At 41.4% G+C, this 21,071-nt stretch overlaps 1 protein-coding gene across 3 annotated transcripts in view; it reads right to left on the reverse strand.

Annotated features, from left to right (window-relative positions):
- Positions 1 to 12,813, reverse strand: part of RASGEF1B (RasGEF domain family member 1B) — a 34,412-nt gene extending 21,599 nt beyond the window's left edge. Inside the window, exons 1-3 of one of the 3 annotated variants that reach the window (XM_024767025.1) lie at positions 12,684 to 12,813; positions 11,978 to 12,026; positions 523 to 705 (exon numbers count right to left, since the gene is read on the reverse strand). In XM_024767025.1, the coding sequence (XP_024622793.1) occupies positions 523 to 699 (177 nt within the window). In that variant the 5' untranslated portion in view covers positions 700 to 705; positions 11,978 to 12,026; positions 12,684 to 12,813. Of the gene's footprint in view, positions 1 to 522; positions 706 to 11,977; positions 12,110 to 12,683 lie in introns of all 3 variants that reach the window. The other 2 variants (XM_024767042.1, XM_024767035.1) reach the window with 2 other exon arrangements.
- Positions 12,814 to 21,071: the final 8,258 nt, after the last annotated feature.

Consider the following 21,071-nt stretch of genomic DNA (forward strand, 5'->3'; position numbering starts at 1 on the left):
ACGAATTCCTTAAATTAGAAAGGATTATCCATACAAATGTCAGTTCTCAAAGTAAAACATAAACAAGTGAATCTGTCATCTGATGTCGAATCTATAAAGAATTGCATCTTGAATGTAACTCTTGTTCTCTTTTCTGTGAAGTTTCCCTGTGTAACTTCACTTTTCTCAGCATAGTTTTGGAAAACAAAAAGGCACTAACCATTCTAGGAGCATCTAATGTTCTCTGGCATTTCTATTTAAGGACCAAGGTATGTGCATGAGTCAAACCTTACAGGTATTTCATTTAGATGGTCTCTGACTGACTATAATGTGATACCAACCCTGAAAGGAAAACTGATACACAGACATATCATAACCAGGTTCAATCTGATCTCAAAGCACTCAATAATCAATATGCAATTTCTTATTAGAAAAATTCTTAGTAATCCAGATAGAATTCTGCAGCATCTAGGGTCCCTGTCTATTCTATTGTAAATTCTGCTGGATACCGAGGACGTGTTTCAGGGGCACATGGATACCTACATCCGGATAGTAATCCACATTAGGTACTAAGTGCTGGATGAGTGCTTCCAGAGATCCGGAGAGGAGGTTGTTGTCATGGTAATACAACCCTCCACAGCTGTCCTCCGCAGACTGATAGAGGTTTCGGTTGTAACCGCTGCTGTCAAACATTGCTGAAAAGGGAGGAGTTTGAGGCATGCTTTCCTAAAATGAATAAAAAAGGAAAAAACAGTGTCAGTAATATGCAAAAGAAAAGTAAACTTTAATAGGCATTAGGCTTTCATAATCACGAGGAAACAGGCAATTTTTAAAATAGGTTAGGTTCTGATACAATCTGAGAACACATCAAGAAGCAAATTGCTCTTTGGATAACACATGTATGTATATTTTTGAGTACAATGTCATCCAATAAAATACCATAAAACACTTGGATCAAAGGCTCCAATCTGGACTTAAATTCAAGTCTCTGGCTGCCGTGTTTAGATATCATTCCTTCACATTCGGTTATGAAGTCAGGGAGGGGAAGTGAGCTTTAAATTGCTTTAATCCCCTGAATCAAGTATTATCCTAAGGTAGAGATGTGTAGGCCTTGAAAGTTGGATGGGAAGAATTACGTAACACTTAAGAACTAAATACCAGACTAGCATTGGGCATATGAGGAGATAACCAAAACAGAAGTTGAAAAAATGAAATTGTAAGAGGCCTAGAAGTAAAGTATGTGTGTGTGTGTGTGTGTGTGTGTGTGTGTGTGTGTGTGTGTGTGTGATTATAGATGCACGCGTATATCAAGAGATTTAATGCTGACTCCCCAGCTTTCACTGGAAGATCGGATGCTATTGATTTTCACCCCCTTTGTGTCAAATTCTTTTGGGGTGCAGAGCTCTATAAAGCGTCAGTTCTCAGTAAACACACAGGCTGAGCAAACACCTGATTCGGGGAGCACTGCCTTCATCCGTGTGCTCTGCAACTCACAAAGCCCTTGTCAGAGCATGCCTGGTAGAGGCCAAAGGCTATTAAGTTATTACTTGGATTCCTAGGGACAGAGTTCCCAGCCCCAAAAGCAGACTCCAGTTTCTGGCAGCGTGTCTGGACAATGGAGGCAATTCAGGAGCTGCAGAGCATGAGGGCTTCAGAGGCAAACGATGAGGGGAAGCCAAACTCCAGGGCTTGGACTGACAGGGACAGGGTGTGCAGAGGCTGCAGGAGGACACAACCTGGGCTAATCCCTCTTTTCAAGATGCTGAAAGATATCTGTATCCGAAAGGGGGAGGGGCGTGGGGCCTGTCTGAGGAGGCACATCCATTACTCCAAGTGCATCTGTTCTGGTTTCCACTAATGGGGGCCACAGCATCACAATGTGTGCGCATGCCTGGGCAGGGGGTGGCCAGGGGTGGGGTGCTGGGAAAAAACAACGTCCATTATAAGGCGACTTGGCAGGTGAAAGTGGCATTTAGGGAAAGAAGCATCCGGAAAGAGAAATAGAAAAAAAAAAAAGCTTCAGTATTTTGTGCTCTGTCCCATCCACAAACCAAGGCTGAGGGAGAACATAAAAGGATCCAGCACAGAGAAGGAAAGACAAACATCATATGATATCACTTATATGTGGAATCTTAAAAAAATTATACAAATGAATTTATTTACAAAACAGAAACAGACTCACAGACATAGAAAACAAAGCTTTGGGTTTACCAACGGGGAAAGCAGCAGCGGAGGCGGGGGCGATAAGTTAGGAATTTGGGATTAACAGATACACACTACTATATACAAAATAGATAAACAACAAGGACCTGCTCTATAGCACAGGGAACTATATACAATATTTTCTAATAACCTATAATGGAAAAGAATCCAAAGAATACATATATGTATAACTGAAACATTTTGCTGTACACCTGAAACTAATACAATATTGTAAACCAACTATACTTCAAAACATAGCTACAAGTGGGAAGCAAGTGAGGACTGAGAATCACTCTGTCTGGGGAGACTTGTCACTACCAGAGTCATCATCGCCATCCCTCTCGCTTGGGCAGGACATGGTCATAATGGCCAAAGGAGCAGGAACTGAGGATGTAAATGTTAACACAAATGCTCCCCACTTAGCTGGTAAGACCTCACACATAGGAATCATGGTTAGATGAAGAACTCATTGTTAACATTTTATAAGGCAACGGACAAAGTATGTTTCTGTCCTCTTCAAATTGCCAGTTTTCTATGAGTATGTTTCATGTGTAATATCATCTTTGCAAATGGGTCGTCCCTGGTGGGAAGAAAAACAAGAGCCTGTCTACCTTTGCCCTGAGAAACTCAAAATGTCCTTAAACCGGGACGCCAGGACCTGAGATGAGAAACATCTGAAAGTTACTTCTTCCAGCCTGGAAGGAACCTTCCCTCTGGATGTGGCTTTCCTGCCTCTGGCTTAAGAAAAGCTTTAGATGGTTAAAACCACACAATATCCTTGGTATCGAGGATGACAAGTGGAACTCACTCTATCCATGCCCTTGAAGTTGTTTTTCTGCCAAGAACCATGAATTTTCCTTGATTTCTCCACTTACTCAGTACTACAGAAACCGTCCTAATATTAAGTGCTTTGGGGAGAAGGTTGGCCAGGATTTGGGAATTTCAGAAAAATCAGAAAATGTTAAAAGTTCAAAAGGACCATAGAAATCAAATGGTCCAAGATGGAAAATAGATTTCATTTCACTTCCTAACGGCAATCAATCCAAAGTGGTTGCCAAAAGGCCGGATGAAGAGTGAGGATTCAAAGCCTGTAACTGGGTGGGGAATGTGTGCTAAGGGATTAGCTATGACCGCAAAACAGTCACAGAAGAAGCCAAGGCCCAAGCGTCATGGCAATCAGGTCCACTCTCCTCTGTCCATCAGTTTGCAAACTGAGACCTTGGGCAGTGAGGTGAAGTGACCAGGCTAGGACCACACAGCCACGTGGCTACAGCACCACGTGAGCCCCACGGCACTCCTCTGAATCTTGCACCCCTGCTGCCTTTGGTAGATTGATAGGAAGCACCAGCCACAAAATAGTCACAAGTCACTCAGAGTTCCCTTTCAAAGAATCGGCACCAAAAGCCACCAAATATTTGTACTTATAATTATTTACTCCCATAAAGTGGACAAGGACCCAGATTTAATGAAGCCCTAATCTAGGGCTTAAGAGCTGTGAAAACTTCGGAAAGTCACTTACTCAGCCCCTGCCCCTAGGTATGTTTTTCATCTGGAAAATTATTTCCAATTTTGCTCACTCCTTCCGAAATTCTAGATGATAGCAAAACTACCAATTTTCTTTATAGCGAAGTTAGAGCATTTTTAGAGCAATGGCAAAAGGTCTTTGTATTGTTCCTTGGAAATGTGTCACAGGATTTCTTTGAGGAGGCACAAAATATCAACAACAACAAAAAACCCCTCCAACCAGGCACCAAAAGAAAATACTACAAATAGCAATGGACACCAAACTGAGATAAGTTAATTGAGGTTATAGTTTATTATACTTAAAAATCAAATTTAAGAAGAGAATCTATCATAGGTTGTTTTCTGCCTTCTAATTAGCGCAAAGCCTGTTGCCAATCAGCTGACTGACCACAAACGAACTTGACCGTTGAACTTGCGTAGAGCAACAACCAATGGCTGAGATTTAAGTCACTCCAAGAGACCCAGCCCCTTAGTTACATGCACAATGGTCCTATTTTCCCACCTTGCCATATACTGTCAACTCCTTAGGCCTCCACCTTCCTCCCCTTATACTATGGGATCCTGTGTGCTGGAAAAGGTCTCCACAGTCCACAGTCCTTTACTTCTCTGATTCTTGCTCAAGGCCGCTCCCCTGAGAAATGCCTAGATGCACGGTAAGCAAGGCTCTGAGAATGTCAGCAGCTCCCGTCTGTGTAAGGTTTACTGCCTACAAATGCCTTTTTGGATATTATATCTACCTTGTTTGGCAGGGATCCTTACTCTGTTTGACTGCATAAGCACGGGTTCAGAAAAACTTCATTACTCAGCTGGGGTTACACATCGGATAAGGGACAAACAGGCAGGGTTTCAAACCTAGTCTTCAGATTCCAGGTTCAAAATTTATTACACTACATCATGTTATACTGCAAATGGTCTTCTTTGAACTTTTAATGCTTAACCATAAAATGATAAGCCTGTCAGTCTGTCCCAAATTGCACGCTATCAGAAAAATTTACATGCCTTACACGTTCTACATAAATCCTTGCCCCAAAGATGTACGAACGTCATTAATTACTCTTATTAAAAAGCAACACTATCAACAAAAGTATTTAAGCTATCAACACTATCAACAAAAGTATTTAACCTTTGCAATCAAAGCATAGTGCTATCTAGACAGACTTCAGAAATTCTAATATACACTTCTTCATATTTTATTTTCTTTGAAACTGGGATGCACATAAATAGTTAAGTGATACGAAAACCTGTTTAACTGACAGTCTTTTTTTAGCAATATATAAAATAAAAGAGCATCTTACAATGGATGACATTTTAGATTCAATGAAATACAGTAATACTTGCTTGTACGTACTTTACAGATTTCCAGTAAAAAAGATCTGATGAGACAAATGACCAAAAGAGAGATCATGGATCACGGTACATGTAACTAATTTCTGGACAATCTCTAGCAAGTGGTCAGTCTAACCATTTTCCAGAAAGATCAACTGCCTTGTGTAATAGACGCATTTGATAAACGAGGGGAAAGGTCAGCAGAATGGCACAGAGAGTACTGCTTGTGAAGTGGATTTTTAAGCGCCTAAGAAGATAAACATAGTAGATTTTTTTTTCCTCTCAAGTACCTTTCTTCTTATTACCCACATCAAGAACCACTGTTTGTTCAGCATTACTCAAATTTGACATCCAAGACTTTAGTTCTACCTGCTTCAGTTCTGGAATGAAAGAAAGTGAAGTTCAGAATATTAAATATTGGCTTGGTTCTTGTTTAAGAAAACAAATTCATAGAATATCCAAGTACTGCACATGAGAATCCAGAGAAGCATTTAGCCCCGGATACTATTAACTCCAGGAACCATTTGCTAAAGCCTCCCTGGTGGAAGAAGGGCTAAGTGTAAGGCGGTTCCTACCCCACAGCTTCCATTTATTTTCTTTAATCTCAATGTAGCTCTGACTTCTTACCTGCAGCAAATCTTCTCTTTACAGCTCACAATTACTATTTTCTGTCTGTTGGGTTCTGTAAACTCTCAATTTACTCTTCTCTACCCTTTCCAACATAATCTCAACACCAACTTCTCTAATGTCCGCCATCCTTCTTTAGCACAAATTTTGCCCAACCCAATATACCTGCTATGGGGACCTGCTAATCAAAACTCTAGTTTAGGAAAAACTGACTATTTCCAAAATGAGAATATGTGACAGCATTAAGTACTGGCCTTAATTTGCTGTTAAGTCAAACTTCAAAGTAGCTAACTCCTTTGGAAAAAGTGAGATTTATATGAGATGCTTGAAAAAGCTGCTGACTCTATTCAAATCACTACCAGTAAGATAAGACAGAGGACAGGTTAATCTCACAAGCAATTCTCACCTTGCAAAATTTCATTTGTAAGCCAGTTGCTGGAAACTCAGAATATATTGTTTGGCCAGTAGCTCTTAACTTTTTAGGAAAAGATCACAACGTCTCCACACACTGCCCCCAGAGAAATCGACCAACAGGTTTGTATATACTTTCAGGGAGTTCAGACTCCAGATTAGGAAGCACATGTGCTGGCCTGTACAGAACCTGGATCGTATTTATCTACTTCCTCAAAGAAAGAGAACATAGTGGCTCTGAAGGGAACCTTGTTTTAACACATTGAAGACTGGCTCCTTAGAAATCAACCAATACATGTAAATATTTTCTAGTAGTACTGATCCAATGGCATTGAAGAGAATGAAAAAGACACTTCTTTCGGTTTGCATAGAGGTATTTAAATAGCTCCCCAACACACATTGAGGGAGCACTTTGGGATAAGGGGGAGGCAATGAGACAATGGGAAACAGATTTTGGTTTTAAAAACAATGACCCAGGGTTTTCCTGGTGGCGCAGTGGTTGAGAGTCCACCTGCCGATGCAGGGGACACGGGTTCGTGCCCCGGTCTGGGAAGATCCCACATGCAGCGGAGTGGCTGGGCCCGTGAGCCATGGCCGCTGAGCCTGCGCGTCCAGAGCCTGTGCTCCGCAGCGGGAGAGGCCACAACAGTGAAAGGCCCGCGTACTGTTAAAAAAAAACCAAAACCAAACAAACAAAAAAACAATGACCCAGGCTAAAAGAAAGCTCTGAGCTGCCAAAATTAGCATATAGATTACAGGTTCTTCTGGAAAACTTCCCAAGAGGAAGTAAAAGATATCCAACCCACGTATACAAGATGAATGTTCTTTCTTAAATTTAATTTGGGAAGCTGAAAAGTTGGTTGACAGACAAGATATCTTACCGGAACAGCTAATTCAGTCACAAAGATATATGATGTCCTTCCAAGGACCCTGCAAAAGTTCAGCATGACATTGATCCAGCAGCAAGGAAGCAAGCTCTAGGTGATTTAAGGGATGAATGGATTTGAAAGGCATGCCTAATGGTTTCAAACCAACTAAAGCACCAGATGAAAAGCTGCCTTTTTTGAAACAACAGACTGTGTTTGAATCAGTGACTGCTTCTGCACAAGGTTATTTACGAGGAGGCAGGTGCATCTGTCTAAGGTGGTTTCAGGTGACAATTCAAATTGGAAGAGGGCCAGGAAAGGATGGGTGTGGGAACTAAATCAAAAGCCATCCTTCAACATCTGCTTTAGGTGTCTGGTAAATCTCTGCCAGGAAGTCAAGTCAGCATTTCCTTTACACTCAGGAGAATGAGATAGCAAAGGTAGGAGTCCAAGATAAAAAAGGTTTATTTCAGCCCCTATTTCATCACAGAGCACCTCAGTGAAATATTTAATAAATCCAATGTCTTTATATTGATTGCTATCCTTTCGCTTCTGTTCAAATGCTGGGCATGTGTCCAAACGAGGTAGAGGAAGCCCTCCCTATCACAGTTGAACTTTGAAAGCATATTTGTTTAGGGAGGAGAGGCTTAATTTAAGATCCGGCAATGACTGGTTCCCAAATTCCCATCTAAATTCCAAAGGAACTTTGCACTTTGGTGAGATGCAGCCTCTTCCTTTTTTCATTTAAGGCTCCAGAGATCGGAATGAGAAAGAGTTCACATATTTCAACTTTACTCCAGCTGGGATCTCAAGTACTTTTAGCCTCCTTTTGGCACGGCTGGATCTCAGAATACAGGTGCTGACTGTACGCTCAGAGAGTGTTTCTCTAACTATGGATTCAAGTTGGGGGAAAGTAAAAGTCAAGTCTCCCACACTGTATAAAACATGCTTATTTTGAGCTTGAAAAAAGTCTCAAAGATTATCTTCTCATTTCTTTCTAGCAGCATCCCTGGACACTAGAAATGCTACACCTCTGCTAACCTCCTTGAAAAAAGAGGTATTGTGCTGAGATTACAAACAAAACAGAGTAGACGACTCAGAATCCACTCACTTCTTTGGCATGTGAACAAAAAGTAAGTAACTCCCAGATAAGTACATTCTTCGGAACTGAGCCCCAAATGCTTTGTAGATTTCATGGTCAAGGGGAAATAATCAGTATTTTTGAGGAAAGAAGGTCCTATTTCTCTCTACAATGATGAAATGGTGGTATTTCCTGATTTATTATAGGATTCCACATTAAAAAATGAATGTGCATTTTGCTTGATTTGTCCTAGATGCTACTTAAATTTTTCTTCACTAATTCCTAATTAATGGAGGAAAGGGATTCTGACTCAAATAATTACCATCTTTGGTTTCCCTGAAAGAAAAACAAAGCTAAAATTTGTCATCTTTTGTCTTGGGAATATCTTGTCAGCAGTTTATTAAGACACAAAACAACAATTCAGTACGTGGCAACTACAAGTGGGCCTGAAGAATCATTTAAAACTTTTCTATGAAATAAATCTTTACTAATTTTTTTTTTGTAGGAACCGATCACAGCACATGTTGACATTCTTCCTGCAATGTTTTTAATCGTCTACAACTGCCATGCAGTTCCTGATCTTAACAGTAGATGGCTCCACGTGCCTTGTCTTTGAAAGGATTAGTGCTTTCTAGCAGTAACAGTAGGTGCTGGTTTAAAAAATTCAATGGATAATTAGAGTTCTGGGGGAAAATTTTGAGAAATTGGTGTTTGGGATCGTGGAATATTATTGAACTTTGGAAAGTGGCATTGCTCATGATATACAGTTGAAAACATATAAAGCCAGTCGTATTTCCTTATGTCTTGGGTGCCTGTCTATGATGAGAATTAATTGTCATTTTCCCAGAGGAATAAAAGTGATCTTCTGGAAAATCAGAATCATCGTTATCTAATTAAGTGTTGTCAAAAAAGAACTTTCTGGAATATTGGAAATGTTCCTCTTCTGTCCAATACAGCAGCCATTCACCACACATAGCTATTATCGAACACTTAAATGGGGCTAGGGCAATTTTTGTTTGTTTAATTTAGTTCAACTTAAGTTCATATATCCCCAGGTGGCTATTTACGGAACAGCACTGGCCATTACCTAGAACAGCACAGATATAAGTAGTTGAATCATTTATACATGATAGATCTCAAGCTAAATTATAGAATATCAAATGCGCATCCTTTACTAAAAGGGTTTATGTTTCTAAACCCCGTTCACCTCAGCATACTTAGTGAGGACATTCAGTAAACAAGTAGAATTTTCTATTTACAATTTATTGTGGAACAAGGTTACCGGGATAATTTTATTTTTTTGGCAGCAGGTTCTTGAAAAATTACCCTTATCCCACACCCCCCTCCATTCTTCCCTTTTAGATAAATAGAAGGATACTAGCATTCTATAAAGTGCTTTCCTTTCTTACAAGACTAATTTGTACTTTCCCTGTGTTAAACTCATTTTCATATCAGGGCTTCCTAATAAAATTTGAATCAATTGAATGACTTCCGGATATAAATGTACCTTGACATGAAATAATAAACACACAAACCTAAGAAAAAATGATTGGTCAAAAGACTGGTTTTAAAATGACAAAATAGTAACACTGACTTAAAAAGTCCAAAAAATTTTCCTGACTCAACCTTCTTGAAAATAGCATTTTAAAATATACTTGTAGGAGAAAAACAAGAGCAAAAAACAGCTTAAGCAGATAATAAATCTCTACATAATTTCACCAATAAAAAGAAATTTCACTCTCCTCTTCATTTCCACACACCAAGTAGCTGAACATCTAACTGCAGACCATTCTTCAGCCTTCATTGTTCCACAGCTAATAAAGGGTGCAAATGAACGAGGTGATAGTACAGCAAGATAAATCAGTTAACACAGAGCTAAAAGAGACTCATAAATCATCTAGTTCAATACCTTGTCAATTTCACAGATCCTGCAGGTATAGGGAGAGAGTAAGTGACTTGTTAGGGCTCCAGATTGATTAGAACCCTAGGCTCTATTCCCAAGGCAGAAATCTGCCCACAGCGCTAGGCTACATCTGTCATCCTAGGATAATCAAGGGTTGCACAAATCTAATTTTTATAGATTTAACTCGAAAACCAAAAAGGACAACTAAAGGGGGGGTGACACCCATATTCAACCACTAAAGACAAAAATCCCATCAATCTTAAGCAGTATTTTCAACAGTACAATTTGTCTCTTTAAGACCTTAATGTTATTATTTGTGGCACCAGAATCAAGATTCTAAGTCCCTGCTTCAGGGATTCCAGATTCTTCTCCCAAGTAAGGGAGGATACCCTAATTTTCTCATCTCCTGTCCAAGCAGGTACTCTCTTTGGGGTCATCCAAATGCTCCTCCAAAGTCTAATTCTTCCAGGCCACCTCTGGAGATTGATAAAGTTGATCCCACCACTTCCGGTGCCATATTAGGTAACTTACCAACATAAAACAGCCACCTAGTTTTGCCCCTTCAATTTTCTTACTTTTTCCTAGATAGGTGTTATTCAATTGATTTTTTTTTTTTTGGTCTATTGTAGTTTATTAGCCAGTAGTTAGACTGTAAGAATGTAATGTTAGTAATAATATAAGAAATGTGAATGATTATCATAAATAATAAAAATTTAAAATATTTAACAATATATGCCTAAGAATAACAAATTAAAAAAACAATAAATATAAATAGTTTATGGTGATTTTCTGTTCCAAAAGACAGAATGATCTCAGGAATCAGATTAAATGTCTAATGGAGCATAAAATGGAGCAAGACTGAAAATGCACCAGGGGAGAAATTAATTCGAAGAATTTAACACTCCATTAGACCACTGAAAAGTACTACACTTAGTAGCCAGAAATATTGCCACCTCTAGGAAGACAAAGGATTGACCCACATGTCGTGGAAGAATGCCAACAAGACACTTGCTAATCAGTAGCCGATCTTCTCCACTTCTCCAGAAAACCTGCTTGAAAGGCGTAACAGAGCAGCGCTTGTGAACCCTGACTTCTGTCAAGTGCCCTAGGTCCTCCTTGGCCCAACAACTGCCCCCCCCATAAACTAACCATTAATGATAGGACTTAACAAGCTGCCACACTTTTTAATCTGCTATGAAAATCTCGGCAGACAAGAATTTTTCTTTCCTTTTAGAAGTCAATTCTACATTTGCTCTAAACCTCACCTGACTAGTTGTTTTCCTTCCAAATCTCCAATCAGGCATATACTCTGGTTAACTGTAACCTCCTTGTTTCTTAGCACAGGCTTATCACCATGGTCCATGTTTTAAACTAAGACACAGCTATCACATGCCAAGCTCTAGCTACTGTTTTCGGGAGGAAAGAAAAATTATTCACCCCATCTGAGTCTGACTGTACCAGACATTATTCAAGAGTGCAAAACCCTGATCCCTGAACTCTTCCCTTTATGCACTCAGTTCAGAGACCCTCCCTCGGCCATTAGAGATCATCCAGGTCTAAATATAGATCTACGCACACCAGCGGTCCCTGGCCATCGTCACATGGTGCTGCTGACGAAGAACTCCTTGGAGACGCCTTCTGCCCAAACATACATACACAAATTTCTGTGCATATTCATCCATACACACTATACCCACCGAATTCGTCGGCGAAGACGGACACATCTACATTCAGAAGAGAAAGTGGCTCCCTAGAGATCTCCTCCTGCGGTTTACTACACTTGTGCCGTCCCCCGCACTGTCAGAGGACCTAACTACGCTGCTTTCGCCTGAGCTGCGCGGATCAGGTTGGGGTAAGGTGGGAATCAATACTCCAGTGGATCCCAGACAGACACACACACTTACACTCCAGCCCCCCTGTTCCGCCCTGTTCAGCACTGAAGTTGTTTCCACGGTTCCCCTAGAGAGAGGAGCCTCCCCCCGCTAGCAGCCCGGGAGGATCCCAGGTACCCACAGTTCACGTTATTATCGCCCGGCCAGGTGACCCGAGACAACTCACCTGAGCTCAGGACAACAGCAAGGCGACACGTTGTGTCCCAAGTTACCAGCTGAACGGAGAAAGGAAAGAATATCACCTCGTCAGTGGCGAGCACGTGACCTCTGTTCCCTTGTCTCTTCCTGAGAGTCAGACCTTAGATTATAAGGCTCCGTCACCAAAAATAAGCAGGACCCCCAACTGCCCACCCCCACGCACACACTCACGAAAACTAGCCAAGAAGTAGAAGGAAACAACCTAGCTGTGCACAGGAAGGGAAGAAAGGTTGAAGAGGGATGAAAGCGACTAGAACTCAGACAAATCCTCAAAAACTGTACCAAGCTCTCGAGACAGAAGGCCTGGCTGCGGGATCGGGGCGAGAGAAGCAAAGCAAAACCCAAGCCTGTCCCCGCCCGGGCCCCAGTAGCTGGGGCCCGCACCTGCTGGCACCGTGTCCGCTCCCGGGGCGGCCCCAGACGCCCTCGGCGGCCAGGCAGGACTCCCCACTTCCCCCGCTTTTGCGGGACGCTCTGCACCAGCGAGCGCCCGCTGGCCAGAATCTCCCGCCGCCTCCAGGGGCACTGGCAGCCGGGGAGCAGTCAAGAGATCGGACTGCTCCGCGCGCAGCTCCCGGGCCGCCTGCGAGAGCGCAGCGCGCAGCAGGGTGGCGCGTTCCCGCTGCCGGGCTCCGGTTTCTCCCGTGAGAACTGCTGACCAGGGAACAACCCACCGGCAGATGGACCCGGGGTCCTCGGCTTCCCAGCTGTTTTCCGCGTGCCCACCAACGCAACCAAAGGAGAGGAAGCAAAAGAGCGCAAAAAATTCCGCCCAACCAGTCGGGTGCCTTGTTTATACTGAAACTACTGCCACCGCCGAGGCCTCCCCTGGGGCCCGGGACTCCAGTGGCGCGGCTACCGGTTGTCCTCCCACGCTGCGGAGGCCGGCGGAGGCCGGCGGAGCCCGGCGCAGGCGTGTTTAACTACTCTGGTTCGGCTCGCTCGGACTGCGTGCGTTCCCTCCTGAGGGCACCTGCCGGGGGCTGTTGGTGCAGTCATGTGTATGCCTGTGTGTGTTCGTTTACCTGTGTGCTACCTGTAAATACCGGCCCGACCTGTTATACAGTATCTATTAACATAATTATGAGCTAGAGGTTACTGTCCCTCTAATTTTCAGAAGAGAGCTGAGGGAAACCACAAGAACATTCGCTCAGCAAATATTTACAGAAAGCCTGAGTGCTAGGCTTTGTGCCAAACGCTGGGGGCACACTCCAGGCTGGTCCCTGCCATTAGGAAGCCTTACAGTTAAGTGGTGGACAAACGTTAAGCAAATGGTCACCCAAACAAAATGTAAAATTCTGGCTGTTACAAGTTCCACAAAGAAAGGAAAACTGCTGTGAAATATGTTTCTGGAGGCAAAGAGGGGAGGTCTGACCTCAGTAAAGGCTGTGCTGTCATGGTAACCGCATGCTCTATCATTGGATACTTGATAACTATTTCAGGAAAAACGGTAAAACTATTTTTCTAATAAAAATTTGTACGAAAAGAAAGAGGCTGGGGACTTCCCTGGTGGCGCAGTGGTTGAAAGCCCGCCTGCCGATGCAGGGGACACGGGTTCGTGCCCCGGTCCGGGAAGATCCCACATGCCGCGGAGCGGCTGGGCCCGTGAGCCATGGCCGCTGAGCCCGCACGTCTGGAGCCTGTGCTCCGCAACGGGAGAGGCCACAGCAGTGAGAGGCCCGCGTACCACAAAAAAAAAAAAAAAAAAAAAAAAGAGGCTGGAGGGAAGAAACAATGAAAACAAATAAGGGAAGGAAGAGACGCAAGGAAAGAACAAAATCTTAAATCATCAGGAGCCTCTCTTGCCTGCCATGTGACCTTGAGTAAGTAAAGTAGCTTTTCTGAGCTTCAGTTTTCCCATGTGTAAAACAACACTCTTCATACCTATCCTATAGGGCTATAATTAGGATTACTGAGATAGAGGAACTCTTTTTGTCCCTGCTCCATCTTCCCTCCCACCTCCTCCTTGCTGGGTTGGAAACAGCATGAAGTTCACCTTGCCTATTCTTAGCTGATTCCTCCCCTTATTTTCTTCATCTGTACCTCCTCTCACTTCTCTTTGCCTAATTATACTCCCTCCTTCTCTTCTGTAAATGAGTCTCCTGTGACTCCGTTGTCTACTCTCACCTATCTGAGCTTCTCTGCAGTTTGAAGAAGGAGCCCTAAGACCAAGAAGGCTTGGCGGGTCCAGCTGTTCAGAGTAAAGCACCAAGGCTTGGGTGGCCCGGCCCAGCCCAGCTGTTGTGGTTGTGCTGGTCGGCTAGTCTTTCAAGCTCAGTTTTCCACCCTGGTTCTGCAACAAACAAGCCGTATGAGGTTGGGCAAGTCATTGACAATCTTGAGGTTCCTGGTCCTGTAGCAATAAATTAAGACTTGGACTAAATCATGATTTCTTAATGGAAATATTTGACATATCCTTTGTAACCTCTGGTTACACCCACCAGCCCAGAAGATTTTGCCCAGTTTTACATTCTGAAGTTTTTTTTCCCACCAAAACAAAAAATGTTTATTTATTTCTCAAAAATATAAAATGGATACCGTGAGACTGTTCATTCAATGCTTTACCAAACCACATTCCTGCTCTGCATTCTGGCCGATCCCCCAGGACCCCTTCCATCTCCCTATATGAGAGATAATATATACGGAGACAGCTCCAGAGTTAACTCTGTCTCTATCACTTAGCCAGCGATCAAACCTTAGAAAATACATGGACAGATTCTGGGCCCCCATTTACTCATCTGAGAAACAGCAGTCGTGGTTTAGAAAAGCAAATTCTTCACAGAAGAAGATTAGAAGAGATAATACACAAAATGAGTTTGGAACAGTGTCCCTTAGAGAAGCCTTCCCTGACCTTCCTACTTAACAACTGCCATCTCATCATCCCCACTCCATCTCGTCATTCCCTTCCCTGCTGTGTTGTTTCCTCCATAGGCCTTATACCACCATTTAACATACTGTCTATTTTATTGATCATTCCCTCCCTCTCCTCACTGGAATATAAGCTCCAGAAGAGCCGGGTCTGTTGTTGTCATTGTAGTTGTTGTCTTCCTGCTGTATTTTCAACATCTAGAATGGTGTCTCACACACAATAAACATTCAATATAAGTACGTGTTGGTTGGATTACTTAATTAATTAATGCCTAGCACATGGTAAGCACTCAGTAAATAAAAGCTGTTATGAGTATGGATTAAGTATTCTCTATCATGAAAATATATTCTGTCCATTCTTTACTTGTCATAGTTTCTTTTTGGTCTTTTGACTCCATTGGCTCAACGCTTGTCTCTGTAAATCTTGGTAAGCTCAGTAATACGGGTCAAATTGATGCACATAAACCCCTGCTGAGTAAGACCTCACTCCAGTAATAAGAATAGCCACTTGTATTGAGCTTCTGCTATGTGGCCAGCTTTGTGCTGAACATTATTTTTCTTCTCCTTTCCTCTTGGACCTGAGGTTCACAAAATTAGAATAATTGTCATGACTGATCCATGTCCAATGTTCTTCCTTTTATTTCACTTTCTTTCATTTCCCATCTAAGATCCTTTTCACCACCCCAGAGGCACTTACTCCTTCACACTATTTAGTGAGTTTTTCGATCCGCCTTTCATGAACAATGGCGTATTGTTTTATGTGAGCACAAGAATATACTTATCTAAATGCTATTGTGCAATCTGTCTCATTCTGTTTCTCACTGTTTTCTCTCAACTTTTGATTTTGATCATCCACCCATGTTGACATATATTGATGTTGTTCACTCCGTTTACTCACTGTTGAGTATTTCACCATATTTGTGTTACAGTTTTTGCTTACATGTTCTTTCATCCTCACTAAAACTCTGAGATATAGGTACTGTTTTCTCCATTTCTGAGATAAGGGAATAAGGCTTAGGAAAGTAAATAACTGCCAAGGCCATTCAGCTGGAGAAGCCATGAATTAAACCCATATCTCTCTGATTCCAATGTTCCCGTCTTCTCACTCTACAAAATGGATTTAATTACTGTAAGATTTTTGAAATAATGTCTGAAAAAAATCCTCTACCTCCTGGTCATTTTATATGTCCAAGATATTGCTGTTAAAACTAGTAGATATGTGTATTTAAATTAAACCAGAGTTGGGCTTCCCTGGTGGCGCAGTGGTTGAGAGCCCGCCTGCCGATGCAGGGGACACGGGTTCGTGTCCCAGTCCGGAAAGATCCCACATGCCGCGGAGCAGCTGGGCCCATGAGCCATGGCCGCTGAGCCTGCATGTCCGGAGCCTGTGCTCCGCAACGGAAGAGGCCACAACAGTGAGAGGCCCACATACCGCAAAAAAAAAAAAAAATTAAAATTAAACCAGAGTCTTTTCATTGCTGTTAAAACTAGTAGATATATGTATTTAAACCAGAGATTAGTTCTTATCATTGCAAAGCAGCATTTATTATGTCTCAGATGCAAGTTTAACATTATTTGTGATTTATGATCTTAAGACACAAGAACTTTATTTTTTTTTTAAAGACATTGTTGTAGACTTTTTTTTAAAGGTCAGTGTGAACTTTTTAATTTAATTAATTAATTATTTATTGGCTGCATTGGGTTTTCATTGCTGCTCATGGGCTTTTTTCTCTAGTTGCTGCGAGTGGGGGCTACTCTTCACTGCGGTGGGCGGGCTTCTTGTTGCGGTGGCTTCTTCTGCTGGGAGTTTGGGCTCCAGGGTGCATGGGCTTAGTAGTTGTGGAGTGCCAGCTCAGCAGTTGAAGACACAAGAACTTTAAGTGAAAATCTCACAAAGCATAATGGCCTTCAAAGATTTAAAAATTGTCCTATCAAAGAGGAATGAGGCTCCAGAACACCAGTTAGGACTAAAGAGGGAAAAGTATAAGGGAATGGATCAAGGCTTCAGGGTAAGAAAAACATTAACGATGCTCCAAGTTGAATAGCAGCTTTTTCTCATATTGAATTCCTTCTCTCTGGATCATAAAGGGCCTTGTGAAATGGCCAAGTAACTCTCCAAAACACTTCCATGTATTCTCTTTCATTTAGTTTCTAGTGTCACTCTGAAATATGAAGATGAAGAGTCCAAGGATACTGAATCTTAGCCCCAGTTTATAAATGGCAGGAAATGAAGGCATTGGTCACACTAGTTACCAACAGCCAATCTAGACCACAGCCTCAAACTTCTCACTTTCTAAGCCAAGGAAGACAAACTTATTTTTTATAAGTACGATGTATATTGCCTCTTGTGTATTTCAATAAAAGATTACAAGAATTTCATAAAGCAAAAACGTGAAGAATGATCAGATGCAATTTTGAGAAAATCATTGAACAATTCCTAAGCAAGGTATGTGAATATAACTTTGTAGCTGGTTAACTTGCCCTTTAGCATCTCTGAACTAATCACAGCTTCTCTGGAACACACAAACCCAATTATTTTTTTTAAACAGGTAAGAAATAAACCCTATAATACCTAAGTACTGCACAGATACCAAATTATTTATTTTATGTAAAAGAAAGAAAAAAGCAATTGCTTTTGCACAGAGAATAGATTTAAAGGAAGAGGAAGAAAAAAAAATACATGATTCTCCCCCCCAGCCCCACCCCTTTCACAGAGGAGGAGGAAATACCGTAGTGGTGTGGCTAGGTAGAGACAAAGATATTTTGGAGCCAGAGGTCTCATTTCTTGGGATCTGGGTTCCATTTCTTGGGATCCTCTCTCTTTGGACTCTCTCTCCCACATGGCTGCAATGGTATGATGGGGTGTTAGGTCAGTTAGACCAGCCTGGCTCTAGACCTTAGAGAAAACCCCTTATATTACCTGGCTTTTTAGCATGCTTTGGTTTCATACCCTCTTCCTCATTCTAGCCTGAGTAAAAGGGATTCTGCCCATGGGCCAACCTAGCTTATGAGAAGGCCATGTTGGAATTTCATAGTAATAAAGCATGTATGTGTTTGACATTGACCTCTATTCATACCTTTCCCTGGAACTTGAAAGAAGGATGATGAACGACAGACATGAAAATTTAGATATTCAAGATTCCGAGTCCCGGGCCCTTCATAAATACAAAATGAACCCTGCCACTTAGGAGGAATTTTTGTGATGAAACACATGATTGGGTCAGCCTTGGAATGGTCTCCTCAATAATAATTCCTAACAATTGTTATCATTTACAGTGTTCTTTCACATCATTGTCTCATTTAGGGAGAATATTGAGTCTGTGAGGGTCAATCAGTTCTAATGGTAGTCATTACAGAGGCATATATTTTCCTTTCTTGGGATCACTAAAAATATTACAGAGAGCCATTCATTTAGATTTGCTAAGAAGATACCACTAAATAGAAGGGAATTGACTAGAAAAGATAACTTCAGGGAAGTTTCTTCCACACATCTAGGTGATCCTCTTTCACTGTCACTTTTTGTCTACCAGATCTTAAAGTTGTACAAAAGAATGTAACAACTGCATGGGAAATTCCACAACAGATGTAGTAGGTTTTCAACGTCTCCTAAGAAGATGTACAAAGTTACCATATGTTCATTTATACTAGACTAGAACTGTTGAACAGCAAATTTATTATTTTTCCTTCATAAGCATCGTTGTTTTGCTCATTTGCCAATTTTTACTTACTCTTATAAAGTAATTAGTTGTAATAAACTCAGGAGGGATATTGATATTGAGAAATAATAGTACTTGGCCTGATCATAAGGTTCTGAGACAGTCTTATCATCACTGATTATATAATTCATAGTGACTTATTTTTTCTACACGGACAAAGAAATATTTCATAACCTTAAACACATTATTTTGATACAATGTATCATTCTTTTGAGTGGAAATTCAATTATAAACATGAGTTTCTTTGGATAAATATTCTTTATCCTGTAAAATCTTTACAGTGAATAGTAAATACACATATATTTCTCTAGTTCTCATTTCTCTTTCTAGCGGTTTTTGTCTGGTTTCTTGTGAGTGAGTTGATCTTATAATGAATTAAGAAAAGGTTTTTCTGTTTCAAATTCTTATAGCCTTCAATGTTAAGTCTGATTATTTTGCTAGAAGGTCCCCTCAGTTTTGACTAATTACCAATCTATGTCCTAGAACACTGAGTGGGAGGGAGAAAATGAATAATAGAATAATAAAATTTTAGAGCTGGGAGAAATATTAATGATCATCTCTTTTCATCTTTCCCCACCCCAATGCCACCAACCAAGGCATTTTTGAGGTGAGGAAATTGAATCCTAGAGAGATTAAATGATCTCTCTAAGGCCATCCAACAAGATAACAACAAAGTTACACAAGTCAAAGAGTCTGGATGATAAGCCCAAAACTTCAAAAACTATGATTTTGCTTCCTAATTATTCCTGCAGGGCTGAAATTTATGGAGCTACTTTGACGTTATAGAAGTACAATTTGTTTTCAAATATTTATGACAAATATTCTCTACTAAATGCTTCTTGATGAAATGATAAAGGAGAATTCTTTAGGTGTTGCTAATAGCTTTTATTAGAATTCTCTAAATATTGCTAATATCATTTATTTTATTTAATAGTCAAGATAGTAAACTCTTGGTTGCTTTATCATTAAAGTAACCATAGTCTAGATTATTAATCAGACTTCATAAACTATATTCAAGAAATTATGTTGGGCTTCCCTGGTGGCGCAGTGGTTGAGAGTCCGCCCGCCGATGCAGGGGACACGGGTTTGTGCCCCGGTCCGGGAAGATCCCACATGCCGCGGAGCAACTAAGCTCATGAGCCACAACTACTGGGCCTGCACTCTAGAGCCCGCAAGCCACAACTACTGAGTCTGCGTGCCACAACTACTGAAGCCCGCACACCTAGAGCCCGTGCTCGGCAACAAGAGGAGCCACCGCAATGAGAAGCCCACACACCACAACTAAGAGTAGCCCCTGCTCGCCACAACTAGAGAAAGCCCATGCACAGCAACGAAGACCCAACACAGCCAAAAATAAAAACAAATAAATTAATTAATTAAAAAAAAAAGAACTAAAGGAAAATGGAGGTTGAATATATGGAAATATATCCCTATTAGTGGAATAGTCCATTTACTTCAGGTCTGTTGAGAGAGTCAGGGTGTATGCTTATGAGATGTGTCTGGATGAGTAAATGAGGTGGAAAGACATGTCTGTTGCCTGTAGAGGGGAAGTTTGAAAAGAACTGGAAGAAATAGGAATTTTCTGGCCCAGACTGTGTTGCTCTGTGACTTTAAAGAGATTATCTCTGAAGGAAAAGCATGTAAGGAAATAAGCCTAAGAAAGACCAAGGCCTTCTCTGTAGAGGTATGAATTTAACACCTCTCACAGCAAGAAATTCATAACGGAAGCTCAAATAAAATGTCTTAGTCTGGATGAAGTTTCCCAGACAAATAAAACAATTGTCTTCAGTAAGAACTCATACAAACTCTCTTTGAAATGCCCTGCCTTCCTAAGTTAAAAGTCAAACACCAGCTGTTACGAAAAGCAGTTGTGAGCCCAAACTTTCTAACTTCCAAGATACTAACAAGCTGTACTTTTCCACCCAAAATAGTTGAACTAGGACATACTGTTTTGTTTTGTTTTTTTTGCGGTATGCGTGCTTCTCACTGCTGTGGCCTCTCCCGCTGCGAAGCACAGGCTCCGGATTCGTAGGCTCAGCGGCCATGGCTCACGGGGCCCAGCCGCTCCGCGGCATGTGGGATCTTCCCGGACCGGGGCACGAACCCGTGTCCCCTGCATCGGCAGGCGGACTCTCAACCACTGTGCCACCAGGGAAGCCCAGAACATACTGTTTTGAAAATACTTCTAAATAGATGCAATTTTGGTTAGCCCTGCCCCTGCTCTTGCATTAAGGCTAATGATAGACAATTGTCATTTTTTCATTCAGAACATACAACAAAATAAAAATGAATGTGAATTTTGGACTGTGCCTTTCCATTGGTGAGCAAAAAACCCATATATATTGCCAGAACCAAGACTTTAAAGTATGTCACAGTGACATAAAATCCAGGAACATCTAGCCTGATGAGGTGCCTATATTAGGCTTCACAAATTTATATTGGAGTTTTTAGACTTTCTTTCCTTTTATTTTCTCTTCT

The sequence above is a fragment of the Neophocaena asiaeorientalis genome, unplaced genomic scaffold, assembly GCF_003031525.2.
Source record: "Neophocaena asiaeorientalis asiaeorientalis breed wild unplaced genomic scaffold, Neophocaena_asiaeorientalis_V1.1 scaffold848, whole genome shotgun sequence".
Lineage (NCBI taxonomy): Eukaryota > Metazoa > Chordata > Mammalia > Artiodactyla > Phocoenidae > Neophocaena > Neophocaena asiaeorientalis.